Below are 13,870 nucleotides of genomic sequence, written 5' to 3'. Positions count from 1 at the left end.
TGTTGCCGTCGGTGTACTGGAGCGGAAGCGAGGCAGTATTGTTTTCCATGCTCATGTCCTGGCTGTTTTTTGTAGCGTTTCAGGTGTCGGAGTTGGTAGGCTCGTAAGGGGGCCAGGGACTCCTGTGGGAGGACATGGAGATGCGGGACCGGGAAGTTGCGGTGCGTTTGCGGCGCTCGAAGATGGATCAGAGGGGGGTGGGGACGTGGGTAGTGCTGGGCCTCGGGGGGGCGGCAGTTGGTGGCGGATCGGAATGCGGAGGACGACGTGGTTTTCAGGCAAAGGGATGGCGGCAGGGTGACAGCGGCTCAGGCTCTGTGGGTTCTGCGGCACGCCCTGCGGAATATGGGTGAGGACCCGAAGGCGTTTGGGACGCACTCGTTTCGAATCGGGGTGGCGACTGAGGCAGCGCGGTGTGGTTGGGGATAGGAAGAGATCAAGCGGTTGGGGCGGTGGAAGTCCGATTGCTATAGGTGATACATCAGGATGCGGCAGGTAGAAGAGGCGCTCTGAGCTTGTTGGTTCGCCCTCTGATATGTGTGTCTTTTCAGGTGCTATGGTGGGGCTGAGGTGGACAGCCTGAACATTTTCATTGTGGGACACTCATTTGTCAAGTGGGCAGAGAGGGCTCAACCTCGATTTGGATGACAGTTTGTCTAGATGTCACTGGCAGGGAAAGGGGGGAATGCGTTGGCATGAGTTGATGCCCTCGCTGAACAATGTGGTCTGGGGGGCGGTGTGCCCGGATGTGTTAGTTATCCATCTGGGCAAAAATGACCTGGTGCAGTGTAAGAGTTTGGCACTGGTCAAACAGATGAAGAGGGACCTGTTGAAGATTAAGATGAATTGGGCAGGTTGCCACTTGATCTGGTCAGAATTTATTCCTAGAAGGTTCTGGGGGAGGGGGGGGCAGAGCGCCCTGGGGCGATTGATAGGACGAGGCGGAAGATCAACAGGGAGATGAGGGATTTCTGTGCCAGGGAGGAGATAGGCAGGATGGACCACCGAGCTTAGGTATGGGGTGGTGTACTTTTTTAGGGAGGATGGAGTGCATCTCTCACGGTACGGGATGGAGTTATACATCTTGCAGTCGAAGGAGGTGCTGGATGGGGCCTTGGGGGTGCGCAGGTATCCGAGGAGGTTGGAGTCCTTTGTGGGGGTCGAAAGTCGCTAATGCGGCTTTCAAGTGGCGCTTCTCCTAGTTCAGAAAGGGGGGTAGTTGAGGAGGCCTGGGCTGTTTCTGTAGGTGGTGGGGGACAATGAGGTCATTTACAGTCGGTAGGCATGGAGGGTATTGTTGCGGACGGGATGTTGTAAGGTCTTGTATGATGTGGCAATGTTGGGGATCCGGTTAGGGGTGGGGGTTGTCAGGCATTCACATATTTAGCTAGGCCTAGTTTTATTCGGCACAGGCCAAGGTTGGGGAGTAGGCAGGGTGCACCTGATTCCAATAAAGCGGCCTTTATCACACCATTCCTGTGTCTGTGGTCAGTGCCCCCCCCCCCTACGGGTGGGCCCCAAATATATGTTAACATATGCCTGTATTTAAGAAAATCTCATCCTGTATATTAACCCTCCATGCTGTCTGCCTGCTCGGCTGTTGCCTAGAATTCATGAAAGACAGCATGGAGAGTTTCTCACAAGATGTAGTCTCCGGGGACGTGTAGGTGACCAACTGCCGAGGCGAGCTCGACTCTAAGTAAGAATACGAGCCCCTCAACCCCTCCAGACCATGGGGCCAATCTGAACCTCATTTAAAAGGTACTGCCTGGAGTTCCTACTATGGTGTGTGTCAGCGCGATTATTATACAGATTTAACACATGCCTATATTGCTAAAGAGCCTTTGGATGCTCTTTTTTGAGTATTTCTCTTCACCTTACTTTGATACAGACTGATTGCAGCTCTACTGTTTGGATGAACCTTATTGGACTTCTTTTTCTGAGAATGGGACCCTGACCACGTTTTGAATTCTGTTGCAGAAAGAACACCTTAAATCCTTTGGTTCCCGCTCAGTGCAATTTTAATGCGAATTTTCTCACGACACACACAAATGTACATGCGTTTGTTCCTTCAGAAGGGAGATTACCCTGAGAAGCCCAGACGAAGTTCTCAATGAGAACGAAACGTGTTGGCTGAATCTTGTCTTTGAATTAATCTAAAAACCTGACAATAAAAGAACTTTAAGAAAATTCTACGTTTATTTGTTGGACTTTTTTAATCCTACGCACATCATTTAACTACTTGATAAGGATCTGGAGCACAGTGACACCATAAGGCGGTTGGTGTCTGAGTTTGTTGTGCGGTATCAACACAAGAGAAAACTGGTATAGAGGTGCAGGAACGACAGTCCACCATCATCTCCGCTTTCTTGCCTTACTTACATGTTACCTGTTATGGATTCTTTAGATTTGATATTAGTATTGGGGTACTACACCTGTTGACAAAAACCTGTTCTCTTAAAACTGTAGCTACCAATGGGCATTGATTGGAATTAGAATGTTTAGGGTTGGTTTGCCTTTCATTAATAACAGTGTCCAATAAAATAATGGGCAACAGTGAAGACTTCAGAATGTATGTGATTCTGTGGTTACAGTGTTAATTTCATTATGTATTGCGTTTGACACATACTTTAGGAATTTCAAGAGAAAATGTTGTTTCTACCATAAATGGATCAAAATAATATTTTCAGAGAATTTGCCACATAATTTGCCTTTTCTGTACACTTAATTTTGATGGCCATGGCACATATTTATGTTCTCCATTGAGCCTAATTCTAGTAGCCCAGACAAGGGTAAAGCTCTGATGCAGAGTGCTTTTTGGGGCTGTGATTATGATGATAAAACCCAAATTTCAATGAAAACCATGAAATATATTCCAAACTTCATGGTTACATGTGAAATATGGGTTTTATACCACTGCATTTTGCACAATAAATGCACACACTCACACACACATGACACCTTCTTTCACAGCTGCATCACAGGAGGATTCGTGGTAAGGGTCCCCCTGACATCAAAAAAAAAAGACAGTTTCTTTTTAAGGGCAATTTTATTTCAATAAATACAAACTCCAATATATTAAATAAGTTAAATACTATGTGTAGGTCCCTAAGACTCAAAAACTTCTGTCAGTGATTCTTGCAGCTCCTCTCGATTGGTGGCCGGCACCATCCAGTGAAGCCAATAGTTGTGGTTGTAACGATATGAGATCTCTGTCTCTGCAGTATTCTGTCACACGAGTCTGGTGAGATCTGACAGGACCAGATATCCTCAGAGTACCAAAATAAATAGAATGTGTCATCAACATCAGTATCAGCATTACATTAAAATTAAATTAAAAGGACAGAGGGTAAAATGTAATATTCAAGCAAAGAACGCAAACAGAATGCAACAGTATATATACATTGGATCTGTGCCCGTGCATCCTGAGGGGCGTGGAATAGAGGATCTGTCGATGTACACATCACCAAGCACTGACTTTCAGGCCAATACCTTGTTGGAGAGTGAAGGGTAGAAAACATCTGCCTATCAATCCAAATGAAGTATGATGACAAAAAAGTATTGTGAGTTGTCTATAAGAATGTCTAACTCCACTGAAGTCTGTAAGTCTGTTCTGGCAATGTCTTCGTTTCAGCTCAGGGTCGACACGGATATACGGCCTCAGATTGTGATGCTTCCATTTCCGGTTAATAAAGTGCAAATGGCAGATGGCTCGGGTCTTGTGCAGATGCTGCTGTGGTCAGTAGAACAAGACTGGTCGTAGCACGTGTTAGCCTCACACCTGCGCGTTCTTCACGCGCTCGAACGTCTGCATGATGTGGGTGGTGGGGACGCAGCCCTCCCTCACGATGCTCAGGATCCCTGGAAAGGAAGAAGCACAACAGCATGAGATTGAGAGAGCGTGGACAGGTCTGAGGTCTGTGAGCAGCAGAGGGAGGGGAGGAGACAAGCATAATAAGCACAGTGGGGATTGGCCCCTCAGGAACCAATGGGTGACGGAGTACAGGAAGGACCCGCCCTCTCACGTGGCATATACTGACTGGAGAAAGCGTGGGGATCAGCCCTCAGGAACCAATGGGTGACGGAATACAGGAAGGACCCGCCCTCTCACGTGGCATACACTGACTGGAGAAAGCGTGGGGTGTGCGCCCTCAAGGAGACATTGGCAGCCGCGGTCGATTGTGGGATGACCTGCAGGGCGGTGACGTGGGGAGGTGGAGGGTCAGGGTGGGAGGTGGTAATGTAAGGATTACGGAGTTTTACAGGTAAGTAAACATATAAATAAATAAAGAGAATGTCGTTGCTCGAACTGCATCGCATTTGGTGATGCAGTGCACGCAACGAAATTTGTTTTATTTATTTATATGTTTACTTACCTGTAAAACTCTGTAATCCATACATTACCACCCCCCATCCTGACCCTCCCCCTCCCCACGTCACCGCCCTGCAGGTCATCCCACTACCGACCGCGGCTGGACATTGAATGACTGGGGCAAGGTGGGATATCATGGAAACAACAAACAGCTAAAATACAGACTCGAAAGCTCCCACGGCCAAAATATCTTCCACACACAACTATCTCCCTGCAAAAATGTCGACCAGGAGTAAACTCGCCATCAAGCACTTGGCCAATAAACTCAGACAGGAGATGGAAAAGTAAGTTAACTCTGTATTCCCATAATTAGAAAGTGAGTCTCACTGGAATTAGGAACTTTTAAAAGGTCGAATGCTCTTTAAAGAGACATTTGTGTATATTTGTGTATGGTCTATATTTGATAAATCATCATGTCGGAATCTGTGATTCTGAGGTCTCTATTTTCAGATGGGTCCAGAGTAAGAACCTTCAGGCATTGGGTAACTTGGGCAGGGTAGGATTGTCCCCGACAAAGAACGATGAGTTGGGGAGAAAATAAAAGATCCCATCTTGAGGGATATTGTCTTACTGAGGGAGGCTCTGGGTCCATGTGCTGACTAAGTCTGGGTGAATTTGTAATCACTATTGCTAAATTTGCCAAATTTGCACTATGCAATTTGCATCTTTTCTTCTTCCCTGGAGATGGCTTTGAGCATAAAATGTCCCAGAAAGAGACATTTTTCGTAGATTACGTTTTCTGTCAGTATCCAACATGACTTTCTAAATGTGCGGTATTTACTACCATTAAAATTTCATGCAAGATAAAGGCGAACCACATTTCACACCGTTCATGTAATTTTAGCGATATTTTGTGAAACAAATGATGAAACACTGTACACCAATGGTGCAGACTAATGATAAAGAGAAAGGCTTGTTAAGTTGAAAGTGGGGGTCAGGAGTCGGCACAGGTAGGAAACCTCCGGGGCATCCCTGCAAACTTAGACCAAGTGCTTGGAGTTTTCCTCAGGGGCTCGATAAAGTGCATCTTTTAGTTACACATTCATTCTGGCCCCTTTCATGCTTCAGCTGTCCATTCATTGAGGGCTTTGTAGGTCTGTCTGCCTTGGACACCAGGAATGCACTGGACCAGGACTGGTGTTTCCCAAATCTCATGGCAGGTGTGTGGTGGGTGGGGAGGGGTGGTGGGGAGCAGAGACCTCTGTTCACATCCATGGATGCTCCTGAGTCTACCTTGCGAATAGCAGGGGGAGAGATGAAACAGAAACAAGCATTGGTTGAGACTCACCTTCGTCTATCCTCAGACAGTTCACCACCGTGGAGCCCACCATCTCGTAGGAGTCGCCATCACACAGCACCCCCTCCAGCTTGTGTCGTAAACGCCTGGAACACAGAGAGGAAATACAAAATCACTAATTTAAAGTAATCATCGACAAAGGCTCAGGTGCTGGGGAGTGAGGGGAAGCCGCAGGCTGGCAAACATCTACCTGACCTCAACCTCAACTGGTCAAACACACCTGTGTTTAATGCGCCCACATATAGGCTAATGCCAAGCATCTCAAACACCCTAACATATGGCTGCGATATCACAAACACTGTTACCCCTTCCGCCACCTTTCAGTAGCACCAGTCTAATCAAATGCTTAAAAAAGCCTAAACTCATGCAAAGAAGCAAACCACCCATCAAGACTCCCACACTCTTCCTTTCACCTTTCAGGATCTTCAGCTCACGCCCCTCAACAACCCTTGCCTCTGCCCTCAGCCCCTAGCAGCCATCTAGTAACTCTCAAACCCCAGGCATTATCTCTTCCGCAGAAGGCCCACTCACTACCTTTTCCTGAATTCAACCCTTGTTCTGAGTGTGTACTCACAAGATGACCATGTCATGATGGGTGCTATCACACTCCCCGCTGGGATTGGCGGAGGTGATGGCCAGAGGGCCGGTCATGTCGGTCAGGTGGGCAGAGATGGTGTGGTCCGGCACTCGGATCATGATGGAGTCTTTGGTGCCCACAATGTCATATGCTGGTCCAACTCCTGCAGAAGGAGAAAATAACAAAATTAATCAGCAACATGTCAGGTGTGAGGGAGTGAGCATTTGTGTTTGACTGTATTTATTTGCTCAGCATCATGACCAGAGTTGCTGTACAGTGGTGCCTTCAATTGGTTGTGCTTAATTTGAGCAGATGTTTGAATGGTCTAGCCTCAGAACATCAAGAGTTAATTAAAGTCCTTGAATAAGTGATTTCACACATTGTCCATTCAGTATGAAAGAAGTTCTACTAAAGCATACTGTGAAAGGCATGCACACATTTGTTTGTTATATCTTGAGAGGCCAGATGTCTGCAATGCATATTGTTAACAATTCTTTAAAAAAGACTTCAGCCAGAAAAGTTTTTCTGTTTTACATAATTTTATGGCTATTTGATATATCATTCTGTCTGTGCAAGGGACTATTTTACAACTGAAAAGTACACTGATTCAGCACACCATTTTTTTTTATACAGCCATAGTATAATGAAAGCAACCTTTCTTTTTTTTGTCATTGCTGTGGGGTTTAATTCATGTTTTAGTCAGGAATTGTGCGAGTCACATCTATTTCTTTATCTGTTTTACACACATGTACACATACATCACACACACACATATATACATAATATATACAATATGTACATGCAATGGGTACATGAGATGGGGGTCTGTGTGCTTTAGGGGTGAATGTGCATAGAATACCTGCATGAGATTGGGGTTGTTACACATTAAGGGGGACTGGACCCTGATATGCACATGCAATAACTACATGAGATGGGGGTCTGTACACACAATGGGGGTCACTGGACCCTGATATGTACATACAACAGCTACATGAGATGGGCGTATATAAACAGCAGGAGGGTTAATGTACATGCACTGCCTGCATGAGAGGGGGGTCTGTAGACATCAGGGGGTCTGTGTGCTTATTATACCCCCATGAGATGGGGGTCTGTAGATATCAAGGGGTGAATGTGCAGGTAATATCTGCATGGACTGGGGTATGCATATATTAGGGGGGCTGAATGAACTCTGATATGTACACACAGTAGCTTCGTGAGATGGGGGCCTGTAGACATAAAGGGGTGAATGGACCCTGATATGTACATACAATGCTACATAAGATGGGGGTCTGTAGGCATTGGGGGTGAATGGAGTGACAGGTGGGTGTAATACCTGCCTGAGATGGGGGTCGGTACATATTGGGGGGAGGGGGTGAATGAAGCATGATCTAGACAAGCAGCACTTATATGAAGTGGCACACCCCTGAATGTCCCCAGGCACAACTTCTGGCATGTGTAGCCCTCACCCCTCTACCCTCCCCAGCCCACCCCTTTTGTAGAAGGAAACAGACCATGCAGAAGAGGTCACACTCACCCATCCTCTTCAGCCACTCCCCCTTCTGGACAATGCAGCTGACACCCCCAGGGTAGACGCTCCCCATGAAGTCCCACAGCAGGGGGCTGAAGGGGGGTCTCACGGCCCGCAGCTGGTCCAGGTGGGAGATGCAGATACAGATGGGCTTCTCCAGGGGTCGGTCCTGCAGAAGATGGAAGAGAGGGGAGAAATGATTGGTTTAGAGAGAGAAGAGGGAGGTCATGACCTTCAGACATTCTGTGCAGGATCACGTGATACCTAAAATGAGCTTAGACCCAGTCACACCACCTCTGAAAATAAACTAAATGTCTCTAGTGCTAGCCAACCGATTGTACAAGTTAAAAGCCTGTAGGACCTTCTAATGACCTACAGCAGACAGACACTGGACACAGAATTCAGTGCTTTGGAATCTGCACAGTGGGTTCATAGTCTGAGAACGCAGACTCGCTGTGTGCTCTGGGGCATTAGCATCTTTCTTGTGCATGTGATAGCATCTCATGGGCCCTTCTGCCCCATAAGCAGGATTCTCTCCTGAGACTGTGAGTGGACTGGAGCCCACACCTCCCTTATCACACCCATCCCCCACTCTCCCTGCAAAGAATGACAAGCTACCATTTAACCTGGCTGCTTTCCTTTAAAAAAAAAAGTTTTGGAGATGGAACTTTCTAGGCTGATTTTACCATGGTAATCATGCACCTGCAGAATGGTTTTACCCTGACGTCTCCATGGCAATATCTCTATATATACATACTCCAGGCTGGTATCGCCATGGTAACCACACCCCTGCAGAATGGTTTCACCCTGACGTTTCCATGACAATGTCTCCGCCCACAGGGTGACTTCCAACTGTTCTGGTAAAAGGTGTCCCTTATTCTCAATGACAGAGCATCTGTCTCGGACTCGGTAAATTCCGCCGGAAGTCCGCTCCTCGGTGCTCACCTTGATGGTGTAAATCTTCTGGATGGCCTCGGGGTGTTTGCAGGAGGCCGCCAGGGCGTAGACCGTGTCTGTGGGGACCCCGCACACCCCACCCTGGTCCAGCAGGGCGGCGATGGTCCTTAGACTGCCGGTGCGATAGGAATCGGGGCACACGCAGGAGTCGGACGCATCAACTTTCTCCTCTGACTTCGTTTCCTAAAAGTGCAAAGAGCCGACAAGGAGTGAGACAGCGCCACCTACAGCTGCCTTTGAGCAGCACATGCACATCACAGAGTTAGAGGATAGAGATGGACTTATATTTGAAAGACATATCGGAAAAACTAGTGATCGTAACATATTGCATGTGCACTTATCACTGTACCTTGAAGAAAGAGGGTCCCATGGGAATTAAGTCCTTGCTAAAAATGCAGTTTCCAAGAGATGCCGCCGCTCCGTAGATACAGACGACACTGAAGACGGACAATACAGTGACTGAAAGTAACACAACGAGGGGGAAATTAGACATAAAGTTCATAAAATAAACAAAAGAGACAAGTGTGCTGATCAAGTTAATGTTAAACCAAGACAGGGGCTCCCTTCAGGAGGGATTTCAAGAAGGGAAATGCCACCCAAGGCAATAAAATAAAAACATAAAAAAGATTACTTATCACTCGCCTTCTGTCTGTACGAAATTAAGTGTGGTAAAACATTTAAACTGGTACAGGAACTCCTGTCTTGGTTTATACTTAATTATCCTGGTTCCTAGCGTTATCGGGCTCACCCCAACTCTTCGTATTATAAGAAGGTGATGTTAAGGCAGCAGTGGAGAGACAGGTACAGAAACTAAGACACGTGGAGGTCTGGCAGAGATCAGAACCAGACATATGTCAGGTTTGTGACTGACTCCATTCCAGCCCACCTTGCGTTGCAGGGACAACTCTAGCAAAGTCTGACACGTAACTGACTCTGTTTACCCCCCACAGCCCTTCAGAAGCTCAGGCTTGTCAGGCACACTCCAGTCCTTTCTACAGACCACTTCCCTTTAGCCCCCACCACATTGCAGGTGGACTCGGGATGGCACTTGATAGATATTGCCTGTTTATTAACCCTTTAGAGATCACTGTCATGCATTAACACACAGGAGGAACCCACAGTGAAGGCGTCCACTTACTCTCCAGCGCGAGGGGCAGGCATTCCAAGGTGAAGAGCAGGAAACAGACCATCACCGCCTCCATCAGCAGCGCGAGCAGCACCAGCACCACGTTGGCATAGGCGACTGTGGAACAAGCAGAACAAGATGGCGTCAGAGGCCGGAAATTACATATTTCAGAGGTCAGCGGGGGTCGCAGTTGTTTAAGTCTTTAGATGAGGACGCTACGATGCCCCAGAACTGTCCATATGGACCATCGAGGGACAGACTCTGGCCAATACCCACTGCAGCCGGAAGCAGCCGCTGTCTGTCAGGGCACCTGGGCCTCAAGGATTCAACAGAGGGATGACTGGAACTCGGGATCCGGAGAGACTTACCCAAGGACATCAGGAAGACATTGATGACCAGGAAGGTGACGGCACCAACAGTGAATGCACCATAACTGGCGACGTGGATATTCAGCAGGGGACCTGGAGAGGGAAGAGGGGGGGGCAGAGGGTTAGTCATGGATGAAACAGAACACAGGAAGGAGCTCTTCCTTCAAAGGCAGGAGAGGGCCAGGAGCAGAGACATGGGATGGAGAGGACCATATACTGTCAACACCTCGATCATCTAACAGCCAATCATGGGGCTGGATGTTGACTTATAATGATGTGCAAAACTGTATCTTCCACCCCACCCTGAACAGGTGCGCCCCGATTTGGTGATACACACTTCTCTGAGCTCCTTATCCCAGTATAAGGTGTTTTCTCGCATGAGTCAGAAGACAAGCGAAAATTAAATTCTGGTAAATATGCCCCCGGGTACAAGAAATGACCAGTTATTTGAACAATGATATTGATGCCTTTTAGTTCTTCCCACACCAGGATTATCAACAATAGTTTATCAATAGTTTATCCAGACCCATTAATGGTTCCATAAGTCATTAGTCCCCTCCTAGTGGCCACCTCCTTTTCAACCATTTGCCCCCCACCTGGCAGCCATCACATATGACCCCTCCAAGGTACTTCATCAGGTCACAAGGGCCCCCCAGTCAGACAAAGAACTGCATGTGATGTCATCAAGAAACTACCTGCATGCATGGCTGCTCCAAATGAAATCAATAACCAGAAATATACATCCCCCAATATACATCCCCCACTGCCCCTACTGGTGTGCCTGAGGATCTAAACCACTCAGAAGCTTCATGACACTGGATCCCTAGGACTATTGTGAATACATTTTACACATTGTAAAGATTAAGAGATCATAATTTACCTGCGAGTCGTAGCCACGCCCATGTGGCCCATACAGCAGCGTAAAAGAATGGTAGGACCGACCCAAATCTTCGCCCTCTCTGGACCACGATCCTGCAGACGTACAACTGGAAGAGAGCGCCAGGGATCAGCACCCAAGGGATGGAGAGGTGGGCTCTGGTGGGGTCACTGAGGGACCCCTGGATGGCAGAGAGTGATGCCAGGCCATTGCAGAAGAAGAAGAGGGCATCAGGGAGCTGGCATCTGGTGGTGCTGACCTCCTGGCCCTCCTTAGACCTGCTGGTGACGCGCTTCAGGCTCAGCAGCAAGTCCTGGAGCGTAGCCGATGACATCACTTGGGGTCCAGTAGAGATCAGCGACTTATCAGCGATGGAGTTAATGAGGCTGGCAAAAGTGGCGTAGAGGGAGGTGGCGGTGTAGATGCTGCAGACCACTCCGAAGAAGATATGGGATCCCAGGAGTGGAATCTGGTGGATGGTGGAGACCGTGAGGAGGAGGAAGCATGAATTCTGCAGCTCCTCCAGGAGGTCTCTGTTGAGGGACATCAGGCAGAGGATGCAAGCCGCGACCAGAAAGAACCAGCCCCCCACCATGCCCGCTCGGCTCTTGTCCACATTGTCCCCCGTGAGGAGCACCGTGAGGATGAACTCTTCCCAGGACATCAGCAGCCAGAAGAGGCTGTGGAGCCCAAGCTTGGTGGTGTGGTAGACGTCTTCCCTCAAGTAACTGTAGTAGCTGGCGCAGAGCTGGGACAGCGCATTGATGCTGACCCAGATGGCGCCAATGTAGAAGGTCTTCATGTACCCAAAGCAATAAAAGGCAAAGATGAGCGAGGCCACCGCGTCGGCGATGTGTCCCAAGGCCATGGGCTCCGCGTACTTGGAGTTCTTCTTGGTCTCCTCCCCGATGCCACTGGAAGAGGTGCTGTTGGCCGAGCCCAGAAGCAAGACGCTGAACAAGGGGTTCCCGAAGCCCGGAAGGACGTACCTCTGGGTCAGGCCCTTCAGGAGCAGGGCAGTGGCGCCATAGAAACCAATCAACACGATGAGCAGCTCCAGGGTCCCCGAGACCACCAGCGCCCACTGTCCGAAGAGCCCCACCGCCTCGAAGACCAGCGTGAGGGTGATGGCGCCAAACACGAAGGGCATGACGTAGTTAACGGTGGCCGAGCAGAAGGAGAGGATGAAGGCGACGGCGGTGTATGCCACCAGCCCTGCTACTGCGCTCTCAGCGACCGGAAGAGGGGAGGCGGCCATGATGGTTTGATTGTAAGAAATGTTCAGGGTTTGTGTGGTGTTGTGGATGGTGGGGTACGCGCCCAGGGCGACACGTGTAGCCCCGTAGCTGCTCCAGAGGGCGGCGAATGCCACAAAGGCGGTGCTCCCAAGGTGATCGTACTTCCGGAAGCACAGGAAGCCTGCAATGAGCTGTGTCAGTCCTCCAATCAGGATGAGATGGACCCCTGCAAGAGATAACACAGGCATTGAGCAACACGTGTGTTTGTGTGTGGGTGCGCAGTGTGTACCCCCTCCCTCCAAGTGTCCTATGCATGTTATCCCAACGCCACCTGTAACTCTTTGTGTGATCTGTGGCTTCCACACTCACCTGCCAGGATGTTCTCCACCCCTTCAGCGTTCACTTTGGTGTGGAAGGAAAAGAAGTTCTGTAGGGCCACCAGGAAGGCGCTGATGACGTTGGCGAGGAAGCCCATGACAGATGGTTCACTGTAGTACACAGAGGCGAAGCCTTCCATGGTGAGTGGCAGACCTGGGGAGGAGAGAGAGGGCAAAAGATAAGAAATTAGCCACAGGTGAGAGGGAACTAGAGGTGAGATTGGGACAGGGGGTGAGAGGGAACAAGAGGTGAGATTGGGACAGGGGGTGAGAGGGGTATGGGGGTAAGAGTGAGATGGAAGACGGGTAGCTGGGTGGGTAAATTGGTGCCCAAGGTTAGATGGGGAACAGGGGTGAGACAAGAGGCAGAGGCCTAATATCAGACAGAGGGGAGATGGGAACAGGGTATGAGAGTAGGACAGTGGGTGAGATGGAAGAGACATGAGTGGGACAGAGTGTGTGATCGAAGACACTTGTGAGAGTGGGACAGTGGGCAAAATTCGATCCAGAATTGAGATAGGAGCCGGGGAGGGACAGGAAGTAAAATGAGAACAGCCAGTGCAAGGGGTGCAGAGGATGAGATGGGGTGGGCAGTGAAACTAAGACTAGGACAGGAGGTAAAATGGAGCTTAGAGGTGAGAACAGGAGCTGGAATTTGGTGAAAGTTCACGAGGTGAAACGAGTTAAGAAGTTAAATGTGAACCAGAGGTGAGAGCCACAGAGAGACGGGCAGGTGGAGATGGGACAGGTGTACAGTGAGAGCGGGGCAGGCCGGACAGATCCGAGTAAAGCACTGTGAAGGGGCAGGCTGCGCAGTGTGGAGAGACAAGGACAGGCCGCTCACACTGAAAGGTACAGGCGTGGACAGGTTGTTCACACTCAAAGGTACAGGCGTGGACAGGTTTATCACAAGAGGAAACTATCACAGAGACGGAAAGTTTGTACATACCGAGGGACGGGAGCTCTGTTTTCCGTTACGGGGCCGCGCCTCCGTTTTCTTTGAAGGACTTTCGGGTGAGGGTCGGTGCTGTCTCTCCTCTGTGAGGGCTGCTCTGGTGAGGGTCGGTTCTGTCTCTCCTCTGAGGGCTGCTCTGGTGAGGGTCGGTTCTGTCTCTCCTCTGAGGGCTGATCTGGTGAGGGTCGGTGCTGTCTC

At 49.2% G+C, this 13,870-nt stretch overlaps 1 protein-coding gene across 1 annotated transcript; it reads right to left on the bottom strand.

Moving 5' to 3' along the window:
* Nucleotides 1-3,775: 3,775 nt before the first annotated feature.
* LOC147689256 (uncharacterized) lies at nucleotides 3,776-12,857 on the bottom strand. Its single transcript, XM_086940059.1, has 10 exons — nucleotides 12,710-12,857; nucleotides 11,106-12,566; nucleotides 10,226-10,318; nucleotides 9,870-9,974; nucleotides 9,081-9,190; nucleotides 8,720-8,914; nucleotides 7,781-7,943; nucleotides 6,244-6,409; nucleotides 5,661-5,755; nucleotides 3,776-3,861 (listed from the first exon to the last, which is right to left on the bottom strand). Exons 1-10 carry the CDS (start codon nucleotides 12,855-12,857, stop codon nucleotides 3,776-3,778), a joined length of 2,622 nt encoding a protein of 873 aa, XP_086796185.1.
* Nucleotides 12,858-13,870: the final 1,013 nt, after the last annotated feature.

Source organism: Lissotriton vulgaris, chromosome 10 (genome assembly GCF_964263255.1).
Source record: "Lissotriton vulgaris chromosome 10, aLisVul1.2, whole genome shotgun sequence".
In the NCBI taxonomy this organism is placed as follows: Eukaryota; Metazoa; Chordata; class Amphibia; order Caudata; family Salamandridae; genus Lissotriton; species Lissotriton vulgaris.
The sequence above is the reverse complement of the archived record's forward strand: the minus strand, read 5'-3'. Positions and strand labels throughout refer to the sequence as shown.